This window comes from Sapajus apella, unplaced genomic scaffold (genome assembly GCF_009761245.1).
Source record: "Sapajus apella isolate SASKATOON/1434 unplaced genomic scaffold, GSC_monkey_1.0 scaffold77, whole genome shotgun sequence".
In the NCBI taxonomy this organism is placed as follows: domain Eukaryota; kingdom Metazoa; phylum Chordata; class Mammalia; order Primates; family Cebidae; genus Sapajus; species Sapajus apella.
Window position 1 is genome coordinate 4,006,207 of NW_022437017.1, and position 19,263 is coordinate 4,025,469.

Sequence of the window (19,263 nt, forward strand, 5' to 3'; positions counted from 1 at the left end):
ATCACTTGAACCCAGGAGGCAGAGGTTGCAGTGAGCCGAGATCATGCCACTGCACTCCAGCCCGGGCGACAAAGTGAGACTAAAAAAGAAAGAGGAAGGAGGAGGAGGAGGAGGAGGAGGAGGAGGAGGAGGAAAAGGGCAGCAAGGGGTAAGTGAGCAGAACAGAGAGTGGTGACTAGTGGTGTGGACCAGGGTGAGATATTGTGGGTTAAGCTGGGAAGTCTAGCTGGAAGGAAGCCAGGACACCGGAGCTCCAGATTGTGGCTGGCCCTGGCCACACCATCCCATCTCCGGAGCAAGGGGCTGTGCTCAGAAAGAAAGCACAAACGGTAAACCACGACACAGAGCCCGGAGGCAGTGGGAGGATTTTACTAACTGCACAACACACAATTTCCCCAGGCCCCCAAGGATGCTGGCGTCCCCTTCAGCCATCAGGCCCCAGCAGTGCCCCTTGCTCCTGTATCCCCTCTGGACTCTCGCCGGTAGGGAGTGCTGGGCTGACAGTGCCACCAGAGGGAGAGCAGGGGTCACTGTGGGACACAGTGTCGGGGTCAGGGCTGGGCACAGGATCAGGGTCTGGGCTGGGCACAAGGTCAGGACCAGCATCCTGCCCAGGCTTGGGATCAGACGATTCCACAGGAGTAGGGCTGGGGGTGGATCTGGAGCCTGGGAGGGGTTTGGAGCTGGGATCGGGTGGAGTGCCCGGCCCAGAGCCGGGGTCAGGGCTGCGGCCAGAGCTGGTGCCAGGGCTGAGGCCCAAGCCAGAGCCAAGCACAGAAACAGCATCAGGATCCCGGAGGGAGACCTGCCCCGGCCTCATCATGGATACAGTGCTGAGGCCAGGCGCGAGGCCCAGGCCTGCGGCAGCTGCTGCCGCTGCAGCAGCCGCCGCAGCGGCAGCAGCGGCCGCGCCCTCATGCACCCGTTTGTGCTTGGTGAGGCTGGAGGCCTGGCCGAAGGCCTTCCCGCAGAGCTGACAGCGATAGGGACGCTCGCCCGAATGCACGTGCAGGTGCTGGAGCAGCGCTGAGCTCTGCCCGAAGGCCTTAGAGCAGTGCGGGCAGGCGTAGGGCCGCTCACCCGTGTGGATGCGCAGGTGGTGTTGCAAGTTGGAGCTCTGCCCGAAGGCCTTGCCGCAGTGCGGACAGCGGTAGGGGCGCTCGGCGGTGTGCGTGCGCTGGTGCTGCAGCAGAGCCGAGCTCTGCCCGAAGGCCTTGCCGCACTGCGGGCACGGGTAGGGCCGCTCGCCTGTGTGTGTGCGCAGGTGTTTCAGCAGCGCCGAGCCCTGGCCAAAGCCCTTGGCGCACACCGGACACTTGTGGGGCCGCGGGCCGCCGTGCGTGCGCAGGTGCTGCGCCAGGAGCGAGCCATGCCCGAAGGCCTTGCCGCACACGGGGCAGTGGTGCGGCTTCTCCCCGCTGTGGCTGCTGCGATGTTTCAGCAGCGTGGAGCGCCAGCCGAAGGCCTTCCCGCAGGCCGCGCACTGGTACGGCCGCGCCCCAGTGTGGATGCCACGATGCTGCGCCAGGGTGGCACCGTGGCTGAAGGACTTCCCGCAGTCGGGGCAGCGGTACGGCTTCTCGCCGCTGTGGGTGCGGCGATGCTGGCTCAGCCCCGAGCTGCGGCGGAAGGCTCGCCCGCAATCCGGGCAGGAGAAGGGCCGGGGAGGGCTGGCGGGGGCGGGGAGCACCGCGGGGCTGGTGGCCAAGACCTGGGGGGTGGCAGTGAGGTCAGAGGAGATGGGGTCCACGTTTGGATCGCCGGGGCTGAGGGTGTCGCTGTTAGGATCGAGAACCAGGGGTACCGGGCCAATCACATCTGGATCGAGGTCGAAACTCGAAGACATGGGGTCGGGATCTTGGGGTTCCGAGCCCAGAGCTTCGGCGTCAGGGTCCAGATCCTCGGAGATGGGCTCCAGATCTTCATAGTTGGGGTCCACGTCTTCCGAGACAGTGTTGAGGTCTTCTGGATCAGGCTCTGGGTCTTCAGAAACTGGGTCCAGATCCTCGGGATTGGGGTCCTGGTCCTCAGAGTCAGAGTCGAGCTCTTCATAAACCGGTCTCAGGCCTTTGTGGCCTGGGTTCCTGACCAGGACTGAGCGCCGCATTTCAGGCGTGGATGTGCCGGCTGCTTCTAGGGTAGGACCTGCAAGGGCAAGGACAGAGGGTGGGTGGAGGTGGGTTCTGGGGAAGCAGGGATGTCTTTTGGAAGCATCGTTAGCGATGGGAGAGGGGACCCAGTTGTGCCCCCAGAACACATTATTTTTCTTTCTTTCTTCTTCTTCTTTTTTTTTGAGAGAGACTCTGTTATGTCGCCAAGGCTGGAGTGCAATCCGCGGATCTCGGCTCACTGCAACCTCAGCCTCCCTGGTTCTTCTGCCTCAGCCTCCCGAATAGCTGAAATTACAGGTGTCCACCACCACACCCGGCTAATTTTTGTATTTTTAATAGAGACGGGGTGTCACCATGTTGGCCAGGCTGGTCTCCAACTCCTGACCTCAGGTGTTCCGCCTGCCCCAGCCTCCCACAGTGCTGCTATTACAGGTGTGAGCCACGGCGCCCGACCCTACTTCTTTATTTTTATTTTTTTTAGATGGGGTGTCACTCTGTCACCCTTGCTAGAGTGCAATGATGTGATCATAGCTCACTGCAACCTCAAACTCCAGGGCTCAAGCGATCCTCCCCTCGGCCTCCAGAGTAGCTAGAACTACAGGTGCATCACCACACTCAGCTAACTTCAGCTTCCTTCCCTCCCTTCCTTCTTTCCTTCCTCCTTTCCTCTCTTCTCTTCTTTCTCTTTCTCTTCTTTTCTTCTCTTTAGCGATGGAGAGTCACTATGCTGCCCAGGCTGGTCTCAAATTCCTGGCCTCTAGTAAGCTTCTAGCCTCAGCCTCATGAAGGGCTGGGATTACAGGCGCAAGCCACTGTGCCTGGCCAAACCCTACCCACTTCTGAGCCTACAGGTGGATCTTTTCCTTGTCTCTGACTGCAGGGAGATTTCTGACTCACTCCAGTCCAGGCAGGGAGTTGAGGGACCCCAGTAAGACATGGTGGGACATGGTAGGACCCTCCCCTCTCAGCCCTGAACCTGAATGGAGGGCATGGGACTTGGCACTAGAGCTTTCTAGTCCCCAACTCCATGGCTCTGCCCTCCCTCCATCCTGGACTCCTTTTGTGGGAAGCTTGGGTCCTGTGGAGGAGAGAGTCCCAGATTCTGACCCCCTTGCTGAGGGTCCCCACATGGGGAACAGTATGGGTGTCAGGGTTCCTGTGCTCCTGAGCACATGGCCTGAATTCTTTTCCCATACTTGGGGGTGGCAGATTAATTTGCAGGGCTTCTGGTAGGGAGGCCCCCCTCCAGAGGCAGCATTCTGAGCTCTAGAACTCATGTCTGGGGGATAAGAATTTGCAATAAATGACCAGGCACGGGGGCTCACGCCTGTAATCCCAGCACTTTGGGAGGCCGAGGTGGGTGGATCACCTGAGGTCAGGAGTTCGAGACCATCCTGGCCAACACGGAGAGACCTCATCTCTACTAAAAATACAAAATTAGCTGGGCGTGGTGGTGCATGCTTGTAATCCCATCTACTCGGGAGGCTGAGGCAGGAGAATTGCTTGAACCGGGGAGGTGGAGGTTGCAGTGAGCCGAGATCGCACCATTGCACTACAGCCTGGGCAACAAGAGTGAAACTCCATCTCAAAAAAAAAAAAAAAAATGAATATGCAACAAATAACATCTGGTATCCTGCCTGGGTCACTGAGGAGAGACAAGAAGACCCTGGCTTTCCCTCTGGGGAGAAGACAACCTGAATTCCAGACCTCACAGCTCCAGGTGGGAGTAAGTGTCAAATCCTCTGCGTTCGCTCTTAGATCGGGAATGCCCTTTCCTACAGCTAGATGGTGAGAGTGGTAGAGTGATATTTGGGACCCCTCCTGGTGAGGAGGGGTGGGCAGGGAGACTCATGAACCCCATAGGCTGGAGGGTGGGGACAGTTGTTAGTATACCTGTTTTATTTATTTATTTATTTATTTATTTATTTATTTATTGATGGGGTCTTGCTATGTTGCCCAGGCTGAACTCAAACTCCTGGGCTCAAGCTATCCTCCCACCTCAGCCTCCCAAAGTATGGAAATTACAGGCATGAGCCACCATGCTAGGCTATTGTATCTGTTTTCTCAATTGACTAGAAAGTCCTGAATTTTTACTTCTAGCTGGAGGATGTGCAAAAATAATACCTGGGGACCCTCTGGAGTTATTGGGGGAATGCCTGCACCATTTCCTCCCATGGCTGGGACATGGGGAGAAGTGTCAGCACACTGTGGCCCTTCCTGCAGCACGATTCTGAACTGAGTTCCAGGCTTGTGGCTGGGAAGTAGAGGAACAAGAGCTGGAACCACTTCTGGGGAACAAGGGAGCCCAGGAGGACCTGCCGAGGGGAGATGCCTTGAGCTCCCCACCCCATGGCTGGGTGTTGAGGTGCAAACAATGAATCCATCTGTTCCTGGCAGAAGGTGTGGGGGACCTGTGGCTCCCCTCTGAGGAAGGGAATACACAGCCACAACCCCATAGCTAGGAGTGTGCAGGCAAACAGAGCAGGATCCTGGACCCGGGTCCTCAATCCAGACCCCATAGCTGGAGAGTGGAGGAAACAATACCTGGGACCCCTCCTGCATTCCTGGGGAGGGGGCAGAGAAGCCCTTACATTGCCTCCAGGGGAAGGGGCCCCTGAATTTCTATCTCTCAGCTGGAAGGTGGGAGAAGTCACTGAAGTCTTTCCTGAGTTCCCAGGGGTGAGGGCAGGTGGACCCCTGGATCACCTCCTGAGGAAGGAGCTTCTAGAATTCCAGACCCCAAGACTGGAGGGGGAGGGGAACAATCGCTGGGTCCCTTCCTAGGGTTCTAGCGGAAGAGGGACCCCCGAGGTCCCCCTCTTGAGAACAGGGCCTCTGAACTCCCGACCCCAGGCAGGAGGTGGAAACAATACTCGAGCCCCTCCTCGAATCAGGAGGGGAGGGGTCCTGGATCGCCTCCTGGAGAGGGGGCGTCCTGAGCTCCAGACCCCAGAGCTGGCGGGCGCCCCCCACCCAGCCCGATTGAACGCTCCCAATCTCCCGGGCCCTCCCCCCAGGGCCTCAGCTGCAGGATGGGCGCGCTAGGCCGGCGCGGGCCGCGGGGTCCCCTCCCCATCGCGCCCGCGACCCCCGCTCTCCCTGGCCGGGGCCGGTGGCGCGCAGGGCGCGGGACGAATAGAGGTCGCTCCGGGCTGTGCCCCGCGCCTGGAGCCCCCAGCCCGCCCGCCCCCCACCTAGCCCCCCGCCCCGGCCCCAGCCCACTCGGGGGGACACTCACCCGGCGCCCCTCGCCCCTGCCCGGCCCGCCGTGCCCGCGCCGGCCGCCGGCGCCCCCCGGGCCCGCAGGAAGCCCCCCGCCCGCCAGCCCCGCCGGCGGCCCCCTCGGCCCAGCGGCCCCGCCAGGCGCTCCCGGGGAGCGAGAGGGGCCGGCCGAGGGCCGCAGCGGGAGCTGCTGGGACTTGTAGTTCGCCCGCGCCCGCCGTGGCCGTCGCCATCGCTGCCCCCGCCCCCCGGGCAGGCCTTTGTCCCCGGCCCGGCCACCCCGGCCGCACGGCCTCGCCTTTGTCTGCACCGCGCCCCGCCTGCACGCAGCCCTGGCCAGGTCCCTAGGCTCTTCTTGGGCCTGTCTCAGCCCCTACGTGGCCCTGGCCCTGTCTCTTTCTCTCTATCTCTGTCCCTCTCGGTCTCTCTCAGTCCCTATCTATCTCTCGATCTCTGTTCATTCTGTCTGTCTCTGTCCCTGTCTTCCCATCTCTGTTCCTTTCGCTGTCTCTTTGTCCCCATTTCTTTCTCTCGGTGTTCCAATCTCTTTGCCTCTGTTGCTTTCTCTGCCTCAATCTCTCTATGTCTCTGTCTCTCTCTCCGTCTCTCCTGCCCATGTCTCTGACTGTATCTTTGTTCATAAAACTCCAAACATGTTCTTGCAGACTTGCAATGCACATAGGCACAGCCAAGCCTCTCCGATCTGCGATCTGAAACCATGTCTATTTTTGCTTAACCTGGCCTTCCTCCAATTTTTCCTTTTTGCGTTGGGGAGCCCGACACCCTTTCTAAGTGACACCTGCCAAGGCACAGATTTGGGATATTTTTCCCCTAATGTTTTCAGCCTCCTACCCAGATGGTGGGGTGGCCGCTGTCCCTGGAGGCCTTCAAGTGCTAGCTGTGAGTGATGGTTTCCAGAGAACCTTACCCAGGGCTGGGAAAGGCTTGGGGCAAACTTTCCGTGGAGACACAGATACCCGCCACCAGCCAGAAGAAACAGTGGAAATCAGCTCCTGGCGGCTGGACCGTGATGTTCTTCACTAAACATAAACAATCGTCACAGAATATAAACAATGGTGAGGCAGGGCCACTCTGTGATCATGTCGGAACCAAGATAGAGACAAGGGCCCTCAAAAATGAAAACTCACAAAATGAATACTCATCCCCCTCTCCCAATGAACACAAGTGACTGCCACTTCTCACCAATGACAATTCCAACCTGACTTCTATCCTCCCACCTCTGAAATAAAAATCAGCAAAATATCTAGTCAGCAAAGTGCTCCCAGCTTCCCAACAATAGCACCCAAGTAATTCTCTTTAAAACCACCCAGTATAGGCTGGGCATGGTAGCTCATGCCTGTAATCCTAGCACTTTGGGAGGCCAAGGCAGGAGGATCATGAGGTCAGGAGTTCAAGACCAGCCTAGCCAGTATGGTAAAATCCCGTCTCTACTAAAAATACAAAAATAAGCCGAGCGTGGTGGCACGTGCTTGTAGTCCCAGCTACTCAGGAGGCTGAGGCAGGATAATTGCTAGAACCAGGAGAATCGCTTGAACCAGGAGGCAGAGGTTGCAGCAACCTCGGTTCACGGCACTACAGCCTGGGCCACAGAGCAAGACTCTGTCTCAAAAACAACAAAAAAACCCCAAAACACTCAATACAAGCCCAGATCCTATAAGATGCTCCTCTGCCCTCATGTCCTACTTACGGAGACACTCTGTGGTTCCTTCTTCCTTCCTGAACTTTCTGGATGTGTGTTGGACTCGTAGCCTGAGACCTGCTTTCCATCTTCCTGCAGAGCCCACAGCAGATCTGAGAGACGGGAGAAAACTTCAATGGGATGATGTCCGTGGTTCCTCATCCTGCCACTACGTGGATGATCCCATTACAAATAATACTCGTGATGGCATCTGTTGTTTCTGTGGCTCAGAATCTAACAGCACTTTCTTTTCCTTTGTGGCCTCCCAAGTAGCTGGGACTACAGTTGCACACCCAGCTAATTTTCTAAATTATTTTTAGTAGAGATGAGATCTCGCTATGTTGCCCAGGCTGGTCTGGAACTTCTGAGTTCAAGTGATCTTCCCACCCCAGCCTCCCAAAGTGCTGAAACTGCAGGCATGAGCCACCAAGTCTGGCCTGTCTTTTTCGTTTTTTTAAAAAAATTAATTATTTATTTACTTAATTTTTTTACTTTTTACAATTTTTTTATTTTTTTAAGAGACAGGGTCTTGGTATGTTGCCCAGGCTGGAGTGCAGTGGGTGTTCACAGGCACAATCCTACTACTGATCAGCTCGGGAGTTTTGACCTGCTTCGTTTCCGACCTGGGCCAGTTCACCCCTCCTTAGGCAACCTAGTGGTCCCTGGCTCCCAGGAGGTCACCATATTGATGCCGAACTTAGTGCAGACACCCGATCAGCATAGCGCACTCCAGCCCAGAACTCCTGGACTCAAGCGATCCTCCAGCCTCAGCCTCCCCAGTAGCTGGGACTACAGGCATGCACCACCACGCCTGGCCTGTCTTTTTCTTTTTTTTTTTTTTGAGACGGAGTTTCACTCTTGTTACCCAGGCTGGAGTGCAATGGCACGATCTCGGCTCACCGCAACCTCCGCCTCCTAGGTTCAGGCAATTCTCCTGCCTCAGCCTCCTGAGTAGCTGGGATTACAGGCACGCGCCACCATGCCAAGCTAATTTTTTGTATTTTTAGTAGAGATGGGGTTTCACCATGTTGACCAGGATGGTCTCGATCTCTTGACCTCGTGATCCACCCGCCTCGGCCTCCCAAAGTGCTGGGATTACAGGCTTGAGCCACCGCGCCTGGCTGTCTTTTTCTTAATAAAATTCCTTTTTTGACTTGAGCCAGATAGTGCTTGGTTTCTGTCACTTGCAACAAAATGACTTAAGACATTAACACATTTAGTCACCATTCATTGAGCTGCAGCCAAGTGCCACGTCCTTTTCTGAACATGGTACATGCACCTTTATTTAACCGTTGTAACCACTCTAAGAAGTAGGAACTATTGACACTTCCATTTTACAGGTAAGGAAAGTGAGGGTCAGAATGTATTCTTGCCTAAAGGCAGAAAGTCACGTCTGAATTCTGCTGCTGGGTGATACTTACCACTGAGAAAGTTGTTGTCCTTTAAAAATTAATCCTGGTGGTCAGGTGTGGTGGCTCATGCCTGTAATCCCAGCACTTTGGGAGGCTGAGGAGGGCAGATCACCTGAGGTCAGGAGTTCAAGACCAGCCTGGCCAAAATGGTGAAACCCTGTCTCTGCTAAAAGTACACAAATAAGCCAGGTGTGGTGGCAGGCACCTGTCATCCCAGTTATTTGGGAGGCTGGGGCAGGAGAATCTCTTGAACCCAGGAGGCGGAGGTTGCAGTGAGCTGAGATTGCACCATTGCACACCAGGCTGGGTGACAAAAGGAAGACTTGTTTCAAAAAAAAGAAATTAATCTTGGTTACTCACATTCAATCCTATATTATTCATCTTGATCCCTAGGCTTTTATGGGGAGTAAGGGGGTGAGTGGCATATAGGAGGGTTAGTCATAAATCCATAAAAATACATCCAGAATCATCCTGATGTAGTGTCCTTCCCCACGGATTAAACCTTTCCAGTACAGTTTCTGTTCTTCCCTGGCAAGCCATCCTGGGGCTGGTCATTTTCATTGTTAGAAAATGCTTCAAGTTGTGCTGAAATCCAGCTCTTTGTAACTGCTATGCACTGTTTTCATCTAATGCCTAAGGCTATTTTAAACCATTCCTGGGATGAGGCAGGAGGATAATCCTGCAGCTAGAGCTACATGGAACTTAAGAACAAAGTAAACATTCTGAGCTTCCTGGCAGGCAAGGCAAAAAGGGAAAGCCTTTCTGTTCTCGGAGTCTGGTCACTAGGCAGACCAGCTTCATCAGAAGAGGCTGAGCTTACTGCAGTGGTTTTCAACCAGGGCGATTCTCTCCCATTCAGAAGACATTTGGCAGTGTTTGAGACATTTTGTTACAGGTGGGAGGGAGAGGTACTACTGGCATCTACTGAGTAGAGGACAAGGATGGCACCAAATATCCTACAATGCAGAGGACAGCCTCCAATAAAGAATGATCTGATCTAAGACGTCGATCAATGACAAGCCCTGGTTTAACCTGAAGTAACTCAGAGGAGCATGATACTGAATATCTTTAGAGGACATATTCTGCAGCTGGCAGAATCGTGCGTGGTGGATGTGGATACCATATGTGGTCAAAGAGTCATTTTGCTCCCACAAGATGCAAAGCTGTCAATCAGGAAATGGCTCCTGGCCAGGGCTGAGATTGGCTCAACTTCATGATTCACTGGATTGGGGTCCTTGGTTTTTGGAGGTTTGATTTTTGGTTCAGGAAAGCCATGTTCACTCCTTGAAGCTGGATGTTCAACAGCCTACAGAGGCAGGACCTGGGCATGGCCACCAAGGCCCACCTTATCCCAGACAGACCTTTCTCCTTGCCACATCCCGGACCGCAAAGGTCAGGCGCTGTCCAAGGTACTGGTTCTTGTTAGGCCCTGTTTGTCACTCACTTGCTATAGGGCGCCATCACATCATCCTCCTTTTGACCCTTTACATTTTGTCCCTGGCAGAACATTTACCCTCCTAGACTTCATAATGTCTTGATGGCTTTTGTCAATTTGCTCCTGAATTCTGCTCTGACTTGGGGGCCAGTTGACCAGACAGCCAGTGCACCATTCGGCCTCTAGTCTCTGCCCATGATGGAAAAACCTGCTGGGTCATTATTCTCAGCTGTGTCCACCCCTCCATGTCCTCTACAGGTCACACCCAGTGTCCCCACCATTGAAAGCTTTTTCCCTACACCCTGGCTTTCGCCACTTTCATCCTCAGAAGTGAAGCTTCTCCTCCACGACCCCAGCCCCATGCACTCAAAAGTGTGTAAATTTCTCATGTATAACAGCCTCATGGAAGAGTTACTACTTATCCCCATTTCATAGATGAGCAAATTGAGGCTCAGAGGGGTTAAATGACTTGCCCAAACTACTATCCAGGACATGGAGGAGTCTGGGTTTGGACTATGTCCATCCAGCCTCTCCTGCTCCCTGGGATCTATGTTCTCAAACCAGCCACACCAATATCTCTGTTCAGCACTATGACTTCATGCTTTTTGTTTGTTGGAGTTTTTGCTCTGTTGCCTTGACTGGATGCAGTGGTGCAATCATATAGCTCACTGCAGGATCAAATTTCTGGACTTAAGTGATTCTCCCACCTCAGCCTCCTAAGTAGCTGAGACTACAAGCACATAGCACCATGCCTGCCTTTTTTTTTTTTTTTTGAGATGGAGTCTCACTCTGCCTCCCAGGCTGGCGTACAGTGGTATGATCTTGGCTCACTGAAACCTCTGACTCCCAGGTTCAAGTGAGTCTCCTGCCTCACCCTCCCGAATAGCTGGAATTACAGGCTCCCACCACCACATCCTGCTAATTTTTTGTATTTTAGTAGAGATAGGGTTTCACCATGTTGGCCAGGTTGGTCTCAAACTCCTGACCTCAGGTGATCTGCTTGCCTCGGCCTCCCAAAGTGCTGGGATTACAGGTGTGAGCCACTGCACCGGGCCAATTATCTTATTTTTTGTAGAAACAGGATCTCCCTATGTTGCCCAGGCTGATCTCAAACTCTTGGCCTCCCATAGAGCTGGAGTTACAGGTGTGAGTCACTGCGCCCAGTTTTGACTCCATACTCTTCATGGCAACGCAGCAACAATAGAGTCATCCTCTCCAATGCAGTCCCTGCCTCCAACCTCCACCCACCCAAGCATCCTCTGGAGACTGGCTGACTGATGGGAAGGAGTGGGATGTTGCCAAGGTGGCATTTATTGCCGGCTAGGGCACGGGTATATAGGGAGCTGGGGGGCCCGAGGGTCCATCTTCTCCCTGAAACCGCGCTGGCGAGGCGTGCCCAGGGGCACGAAGCTCTCCTGAGGATTGTTCAGCCTCTGGACTGCTGGGCCCGGGTACTTGAAAGGAAACTCGTCCTTGTATTGGGTTGAGAAGAAGCGCAGTTCACCCAGAGGGGGCTCCATGTGGCTGTATTTGCACTGTGGAGTCAGGGTGAACAGCTTGGCAAGGCAGCTTCGGATGTGGCTGACCCACCCGGGGTACCCCAGGATCCCCAGCCCTCTTGTCGGGGGGAGGAGGCGGCAGGCAGGGCAGGCTAGCTGGTCGGGGGCGGAGCCAGAGTCTCACAAAGGAGGAGGGGTTAAGACTGGGAAAGAGAAGGTAGGGAAAGGGCGGGGCTATGGCCAGAAGGGTGGAGTTACGTAGGGGCGGGGTATGGCCATGAAGGGGCGGGATTGTCCAGAGGTGGAGTTGGGGTTCTGGTCAATTACTGGTGAGATTTAGCCCTTAAGGAGGTGAAGCTAGGGGTAGCGTGGGGCCAGTTAGGGCAGAGCCAGAGCATCAAAGGCTGGGGAGGTTGAATCCTGGGAGGAAGTGAACAGAAGGTGAACATGAAGAGCTCATGAGAGAAACCAGGGGTGTCCCTGGAAGGAGTCCAGGGCTGGGGTGATCCTAGGTGACTCTGAATTAACCCTCGTCTTGGGAATAACAGTGGTGGTGGTGCAAAGATGCCCCTGGGCTGACCTTGACATGACCCTGGGGGGTGAGGTAGGGGTGATCTCTTTTTTTTTTTTTTTCTTTTTTTGAGGCAAAGTCTTGCTCTGTTGCCCCGGCTGGAGTGCAATGGCACGGTCTCGGCTCACTGCAACCTCCACCTCCTCGGTTCAAGAAGTTCTACCTCAGCCTCCCGAGTAGCTGGGATTACGGGCGCAGGCCACCACACCCGGCTAATTTTTGTAGTTTTAGTAGAGGAGGGGTTTCGCCATGTTGGCCAGGCTGGTCTTGAACTCCTGACCTCAGGTGATCCGCCCGCCTCGGCCTCCCAAAGTGCTGGGATAACAGGCGTGAACCACTGCACTCGGCCAAGCTAGGGATGATCTTGAGGCTGAAGGGGTATTAAGATACCCCCGAGCCAGGGTGATCACTAACTCAGGCTGGGTGACAGCATAGTCGACCTGAGATAAATCTATACCCATGTGGGGGTTACATAACGAAGGGTGGCTGCCTTCCTCCTCCCTCACCCGCTGTAGCATCTCTTCAGTCACCGGGGCCGGAGTTGTTCTGTGTGGCTTCAGCATCTTCTGGTTCATGGTTAAAAAATCGAATTCTGGAGATTCGGGTGGGGAAGGCTGAGTTGAGGGCTGTGGGCCGAGGCGGGGCTGAGGATGTGGGGAAGTTCAAGGGAAGGGTTCAAGAGCCAAGCCCAGGCCAGCGCTGATGTTGACCAGGAGAGAAGAATGGATTAGAAGAGGGAGAAGGGAGCCAAAGGAGGAGGGAGGAGCCAGAGAAAGGGGGAAGAGCTGGGGAAGAGGGAGGAGCTGGGAGAAGGGAGGAGTCAGGGGAGAAGGGAGGAGCCAGAGGAAGGGGGAGGAGCTGGGGAAGAGAGAGGAGCAGGGGGAGGAGGGAGAAGCTAGGGGAGGAACCCGGAGCTAGGGCATAAGGCTAAGAAGGTCGGGGGCGGGGCCAGGGCAGACGAGCCTGGGGCCGGGCTAGGCAGGGCAGGCTGGCCAGTCAGGGGCGGAGCCAGAGTCTGACAACGGAGGAGGGGTTAAGAATGGGCGAGAAAGGATGGGGAAGGGGCGGGGCTATGGCCATAGGGTGGAGTTATGAAGGGGCGGGGCATGGCCACGAAGGGGCGAGATTATTCAGGGGCGGAGTTGGGGTTCTGGTCAATTGGAAGTGGGATTTAGCCTTGCAGGAGTTGAAGCCAGGGTTAGGGTGGGGCTCGTTAGAGGCGGGGCCAGAGCAGTGGCAGGTGAGAAGTTTCCAGGACTGGGCTTCCTGGGGCGGAGCTTCTGGGGGTCGTGGCTTCCAGAGGCGGGGCTTCAAGGGGCGGGGCTCATGGGGCGGGAATCCCCGGGGTGGGGCTTTCAGAGGCGGGGCTCCACGGGGCGGGCTCCATAAGGTGGGGGGCTTCCCACGAGCGCTCACCGCCAGTGCCCTGCGGCAGGTTGCTCCGCTGCAAGTGGAGGTTGGGTGCTTTCTTCACCTGCCTCCACTCTGAGGGGCAGTAGTGCGAGCCCATGGTGGTCTTGAAGAAGCATCTGAGCAGCTTTGGCTCCCCTAGGGTCACGTGACTCTGCAGTTTCTCGTGAGGCACGTGGCGGCTGGGTGGCTGGGTCGGGGGTGGCGGCTGTAGGACCACACGGCATTTGAAAGCTCTGGTGTCCGAGAGGTCCCCGGGTCCGGGGGCGGGGGGAGGGAGGAGGTGGGCTCTGTGTGACCTTGGATAGCTCTCTCACCCTTTCTGGGCCCCACGTGGTAGCTCTGGGAGTTGGTACTCTTATCACATTTTACGGAAAGACCCACCGAGGCTCAGAGTGGTGAAGTGACTCGCCCTAGATCACTCAAGTACATCCAGGAGATTCCTGCATACACATATCAAGTTCGCTCCCACATTGGGACTTTTGCACCTGCTATTTGCTCTGTCTGGGAAGCCCTTTTTCCTGCTGCCTCTTTGCTCTTTCGGCTGACCTGGCCATAGAAGTACTGCATGAAGGTGTCCAGACTGCCAGGGCCGGGGCACCAATTTCCTTTCAGGATGTGCGACTCCGGAGTCTGATCGTGGTGAAGAACAAAAGGCTCTGCCAGGAGCACAACGGGTGCAGAGCTGCCCTGGGAGGCTGAGGTGGGAGGCGGGGTGGGGCGGGCCGCAGGCTCTCACCTGTCTCCCGGGCATAGAAGTGCTCGGTCTTGGTGGTCCTGTCGTGGAAGAGGCCATCTCCAGGACGGATATTTACATAGTGGATGTGGGCTGCGGCCTGGGTCTTGTCATACCTGCACATAATGTATTATTTTATCAAGAATAAAGTAAAGTGGGCTGGTCGCGGTGGCTCATGCCTGTAATCTCAGCACTTTGGGAGGCTGAGGTGGGTGGGTCACCTGAGGTCAGGAGTTCAAGACCAGCCTGGCCAACATGGTGAAACCCCCATCTCTGCTAAAATTACAAAATTAGCCGGGTATGGTGGTGCATGCCTGTAATCCCAGTTACTCGGAAGGCTGAGGCAAGAGAATCACTAAAACCTGGGAGACAGAGATTGCAGTGAGCTGAGATGCTGCCACTGCAATCCAGCCTGGGCAACAGAGCAAGACTCCATCTCAAAAAAAAAAAATTATATACAAGAGGCTGGGCGCAGTGGCTCATGCCTGTAATCCCAGCACTTTGGGAGGCCAGAGTGGGTGGATCACAATGTCAGGAGTTCAAAACCAGCCTGGCCAATATGGTGAAACCCCGTCTCTACCGAAAATACAAAAAATTAGCCGGGTGTGGTGGCACGAGCCTGTAGTCCCAGCTACTTGGGAGGCTGAGGTGGGAGAATTGCTTGAACCCAGGAGGTGGAGGTTGCAGTGAGCCCAGGTCATGCCACTGCACCACTGCAGCCTGGGCAACAGAGTGAGACTGCATCTGAAAGAAAGAAAAAGAAAGAGAAAGAAAGAAAGAGAGAGAGAGATGAGACAGAGAGAAAGAAAGAAAAGAAAGAAAAGAAAAGAAAATAAAAGAAAGAAAGAAAAGAAAAGAAAAGAAGAGAAAAGTGGATCCATCTGGGCAATTCCCAGAAAAGGGGATGGGAGAGCAGGGTTGCCTAATACCAAGCCTGATAATGGGAGATCAGCCTTGGCTACCAGTGACAGAGACCTCAAAGGCGGAGTACTGGCCCTAAAGCCCTAAGGGGCACACACCGCTGCTGAAGGCCAATTGTCTCATCTGGGTGGGAAGGCAGTGGCCCCTTTGTTTTTTTGTTTTGTTTCGTTTTGTTTTTTGAGACGGAGCCTCGCTCTGTTGCCCAGGCTGGAGTGCAGTGGTGCCATCTCAGCTCACTGTAACCTCCACCTCATGGGTTCAAGCGATTCTCCCACCTCAGCCTCCTGAGTAGCTGGGATTACAGACACCCACCATCATGCCTGGCTAATTTTGGTAATTTTACTAGAGATGGGGTTTCACCGTATAGGCCAGGCTGGTGTCAAACTCCTGACCTCAGGCAACCCACCCACCTTGGCCTCCCAAAGTGCTGGTATTACAGGTGTGAGCCACTGTACCTGGACGACAGTGGCCCCTTTATACCTATCTTCAGGCAGACCCTGGGGCCTGTAGGCCTGTTTCTGCTCTGAACACGTTGATCCATAGCTCATCTTGCAGTCTCCTAGCTGCACTCTGGAGGAGGCCTGTGGGCAGATAGGGATAGGAAGGCCCAAACCGCCCAGCCCCAAATTCTGCCCCCACCTGCAGCCCCAACACAGCCTTGATTTACCCTCTTACACATCAAGGCAGGTGGGCCTGGCGGGGCCTGGAACTGTCTCTGGTAGGAAGTCCCATCTTGTCTCTTGTAGTCCCACTTGAGGGTGTGGGGGCCCCCTTAGGATAGGAATGAGAGGGGAGGAAAGAGAGAGAGCGAGAGAGAGACAGAGAGAGAGACAGAGAGAGAGAGACTGAAATTCCCTGCCATGTCAAGCCCTCTGGAATTCCGTTTCTTGCCTGGGTAGGGGAACTGGGCCATTCTGAACAGTGTAGACTGACAGCTGTCTGGCAAACACCACAAGATAAAAATAAATTGTACTAAAAGCCAGATGTAATGGCTCATGCCTATAATCCCAGCTATTCAGGAGGCTGAACTGGGAAGATGGCTTGAGCCCTGGAGCTTAAGACCAGGCTGGGCAACACAGCGAGACCCTCATCTCTATAATAATCAATTTAAAAATATGGCTGGGTACAGTGGTTCCTGCCTGTAATCTCAGCACTTTGGGAGGCCAAGGCAGGTGGATCACCTGAGGTCATGAGAGCAAGACCAGCCTGACCAATATGGTGAAATCCCAATCTCTACTAAAAATATAAAAATTGGCCAGGCGTGTTGTTATGCGCATGTAGTCCCAGCTACTCAGGAGACTGAGACAGGAGAATCGTTTGAACCCAGGAGGCAGAGGTTTCAGTTAGCCAAGATGGTGCCACTGCACTCCAGCCTGGGCCACAGAGCAAGACTCCATCTCAAAAAAACAAAACAAAACAAAAAAAGTAAAAGCATATCTACCAAGGACTGTATTGAGCCACACATAGGTTAAGTGCATCACATCTTCTTATTGGACCTGGTCTCCCTCTCTCTCTCTCTCTCTCTCTCTCTCTCTCTTTGGAAACGGAGTCTCGCTGAGTGGCCCAGGCTGGAGTGCAGTGGCACAATCTTGGATTATTGCTATCTCCACCTCCCAGGTTCAAGCAATTCTCCTGCCTCAGCCTCCAGAGTAGCTGGGATTACAGGTGCCCACCACCACGCCCTAATTTCTGTATTTTTAGTAGAGATGGGATTTCACCAGGTTGGCCAGGCTGGTCTCCAACTCCTGGCCTCAAGTGATCCACCTGCCTTGGCCTCCCAAAGTGCTGGGATTACAGGTGTGAGCCACCGTGCCCAGTTGCATCTTCTTCTCTTGGACCTGGTAACATTTCTCTTATGTTACAGCCTCCTTGAGGCTCAGAGAGGTTAAGGAACTTGCCAGAAATCACAGAAACTAGGAACCACAACTAAATGTCAGATCAGGCTTTGACAATCCCTGAGCCCATCTTAGAGGGGCCTCTGAGCAGTAATGCTCACCCAAAGGGTCCCTGGAGTGACAGAATTGGAAAAATCACACAAATGGCAGCTACTCTTTGTTGGGTGCTCTCTGCATCAGACACACCATGCACATTCAGTTTTACCAGAGCCTATGAACTGGGCCCTATGATTGCACCCATTTTGCAGATGGGGAAACAGGCTTGGAGAGGTCAACTTGCTCAGACTCCCACAGCTACTAAGGTGATAAGGCTGGGGGATGTGGGGAGGAGGGTGTGCACTTGGAGAACTTAGCTGATTTGTCTGACCCCCAACTTACATTCATGACTTCTGCCAACTGCACACCACTGTGGACAGATTCGGAGGATATACCCACTCTACTCATGCTGAAACTGAGGCGAAAGGTGGTTCCGGGGTTTCTGAGCCTTGGTGTAATTGACATTTGGGGCTGGCCAATTCTCTGCTGTGGGGGCTCCCCTGTCTGTGGTAGGATACTTGACAGCATCTCTGGCCTCTACCTGCTGTCTGCTGGTAGCACCTCTGTCGTCTTTTTTTTTTTTTTAATTTTTATTTTGTAAGGGCTGGGCTCAGTGGCTCATGCCTGTAATCCCAGCACTTTGGAGACCAAGGCAGGTGGATCACTTGAGCCCAGGAGTTCAAGACCTGCCAGAGCAACATAGTAGGACTGCAGCTCTGCAAATAAGTACAAAAAATTAGCTGGGTTTGGTGGCATGCATGTCTGCAGTCCCAGCTACCTGGAAGGCTGAGGTGGGAGAATCACCTTGAGCTGGGCAGATCCAGTCTGCTTGAGCCGAGATGGTGCCACTGCATTCCAGCCTGGGTGACAGAGTGAGACACTTTCTTAAAAAAAAAAAAATTGTATATAATAAAAAATAACAGATTTTTATTTTGTAGAGATGAGTCTCCCTATGTTGCCCAGGCTGGTCTCTAATTCTTGGCCTCAAGAGATCCTCCTGCTTAGGGCTCCCAAAGCATTGGGATTATAGGTGTGAGCCTGGCCTCGCCCCTCCAGTCTTTTTTTCTTTTTGAGATGGAGTCTTGCTCTGTCTCCCAGGCTGGAGTGCAGCGGCACAACCTCGGCTCACTGCAACTTCCGCCTCCTGGGTTCAAGCGATTCTCCTGCCCCAGCCTCCCGAGTAGCTGGGATTACAGACACCCGGCACTGCACCCGACTAATTTTTGTATTTTAGTAGAGACGGGGTTACATATTGGCCAAGCCGGTCTCGAACTCCTGACCTCAAGCGATTCACCCGCCTCGGACTCCCAAAGTGCTGGGATTACAGGTTTAAGCCACCGCGCCCGGCCACCCCGCAAGTCCTGAACCACCAAAAGCGTTTCTAGACATTGCCAAATGTTCCCTCGGGCGCGCGCTCACCGAGGTGGCAACTGGGCGCTCGGGGCTGCGGGCGCGCGTCGTGGGGTGGAAAGAGCGCCTGGTGCGTGGTGGGCGGGATGCGCAGCTTGTCGCGGTCGCCGGTCGGCAGGGAGTCGCGGTCGAAGATGAGGCGAGCGCCGCGGATCTGCTCTCCGGCGCGCGCCGGCAGCTCCGGCCAGTCGTAGGCGGCGTGCGCGCTGGAGAGGCCGATCCCGGCGTGCGCGTCCTCGCGCAGGTGCAGGTTGCTGGCCTGCATGGCGAGCGTGCGTTCCCGCGCCTGCGCCCGCTGCAGCTCCCACGGCGGCGTGGACCGAGGCGGGAATGCGCGGCGCGCCTCTGACACGCGCTCTTCCTGGTCCCAGCGCTGGTCCAACTGGAAGAGCAGCGCGGGCGGCGGCTGCAGGCTGGGCGGCTCCCGGGTGGCACCCGGGTAGGCGAAGTCCCGGTGCGTCGTGGTGAGCATGGTGCCCTCGTGAAGCCGCAGGTCGGGCCCCAGCGAGAAGTGCGACGCCTTGAGGAAGTCCAGCTGGGACATGGGGCACCGGCGCGGGCACGGCAGGAGGGCGTCTGCGGCCATCGCGGGACACCAGCCACCTGCGAGAGGGTGGAGACGAGGGGCTGAGCAAGTGCCCACCCAGGACAATGCTGCCTTTCACTCCTTTCTGTGCGCCAAGCACTGAGCTGGGGGCTGGAGACATCACGGGAAACTGGCACAGCCTCTGTGCCCGCCCCCAGGGAGAGCAGAGATAGAAATAATCATTCATGGCCGGGCGCGGTGGCTCACGCCTGTAATCCCAGCACTTTGGGAGATCCAGGCAGGTAGATTACCTGACGTCAGGAGTTCAAGACCAGCCTGGGCAACATGGTGAAACCCCATCTCTACTAAAAATTAAAAAA

General features: G+C 55.1%; 3 protein-coding genes across 10 annotated transcripts in view; 1 reads left to right on the forward strand and 2 right to left on the reverse strand.

Moving 5' to 3' along the window:
- Positions 1–348: 348 nt before the first annotated feature.
- ZNF358 (zinc finger protein 358) lies at positions 349–6,296 on the reverse strand. Of its 2 annotated transcripts, none has more exons than XM_032252027.1 (2): positions 6,186–6,296; positions 349–2,145 (listed from the first exon to the last, which is right to left on the reverse strand). In XM_032252027.1, exon 2 carries the CDS (start codon positions 2,105–2,107, stop codon positions 425–427), a length of 1,683 nt encoding a protein of 560 aa, XP_032107918.1. In that variant the 5' UTR covers positions 2,108–2,145; positions 6,186–6,296; the 3' UTR covers positions 349–424. The 2 variants fall into 2 exon arrangements, with proteins under 2 accessions (XP_032107918.1, XP_032107917.1); XM_032252026.1 differs by lacking the exon at positions 6,186–6,296 and adding an exon at positions 5,350–5,491.
- Positions 6,297–11,150: 4,854 nt separating this feature from the next.
- Positions 11,151–19,112, reverse strand: TEX45 (testis expressed 45). 4 transcript variants are annotated; one of them, XM_032252032.1, is made up of 8 exons: positions 18,367–19,112; positions 15,684–15,787; positions 15,497–15,597; positions 14,099–14,211; positions 13,909–14,018; positions 13,366–13,567; positions 12,456–12,541; positions 11,151–11,414 (listed from the first exon to the last, which is right to left on the reverse strand). In XM_032252032.1, exons 1-8 carry the CDS (start codon positions 18,941–18,943, stop codon positions 11,190–11,192), a joined length of 1,518 nt encoding a protein of 505 aa, XP_032107923.1. In that variant the 5' UTR covers positions 18,944–19,112; the 3' UTR covers positions 11,151–11,189. The 4 variants fall into 4 exon arrangements, with proteins under 4 accessions (XP_032107923.1, XP_032107921.1, XP_032107922.1 ...); XM_032252030.1 differs by lacking the exon at positions 12,456–12,541 and having other exon boundaries at positions 13,909–13,992; XM_032252031.1 differs by lacking the exon at positions 12,456–12,541.
- PEX11G (peroxisomal biogenesis factor 11 gamma) overlaps positions 18,726–19,263 on the forward strand; it is a 22,207-nt gene continuing 21,669 nt past the window's right edge. The window contains exon 1 of one of the 4 annotated variants that reach the window (XM_032252038.1): positions 18,726–18,796. The gene's annotated coding sequence lies outside the window, so the exon portion shown is untranslated. Of the gene's footprint in view, positions 18,851–19,263 lie in introns of all 4 variants that reach the window. The other 3 variants (XM_032252036.1, XM_032252035.1, XM_032252037.1) reach the window with 3 other exon arrangements.

Coding starts and splice junctions, on each gene's coding strand:
- ZNF358 (XM_032252027.1), bottom strand. CDS start 2,107: ATGCGGCGCTCAGTCCTGGTCAGGAACCCAGGCCACAAAGGCCTGAGA.
- TEX45 (XM_032252032.1), bottom strand. CDS start 18,943: ATGGCCGCAGACGCCCTCCTGCCGTGCCCGCGCCGGTGCCCCATGTCC. Junction 14,212..15,496: donor CAGGGTCTGCCTGAAGATAG/GTATAAAGGGGC, acceptor CATTATGTGCAG/GTATGACAAGACCCAGGCCG. Junction 13,568..13,908: donor TGCAGTACTTCTATGGCCAG/GTCAGCCGAAAG, acceptor GTGGTCCTACAG/CCGCCACCCCCGACCCAGCC.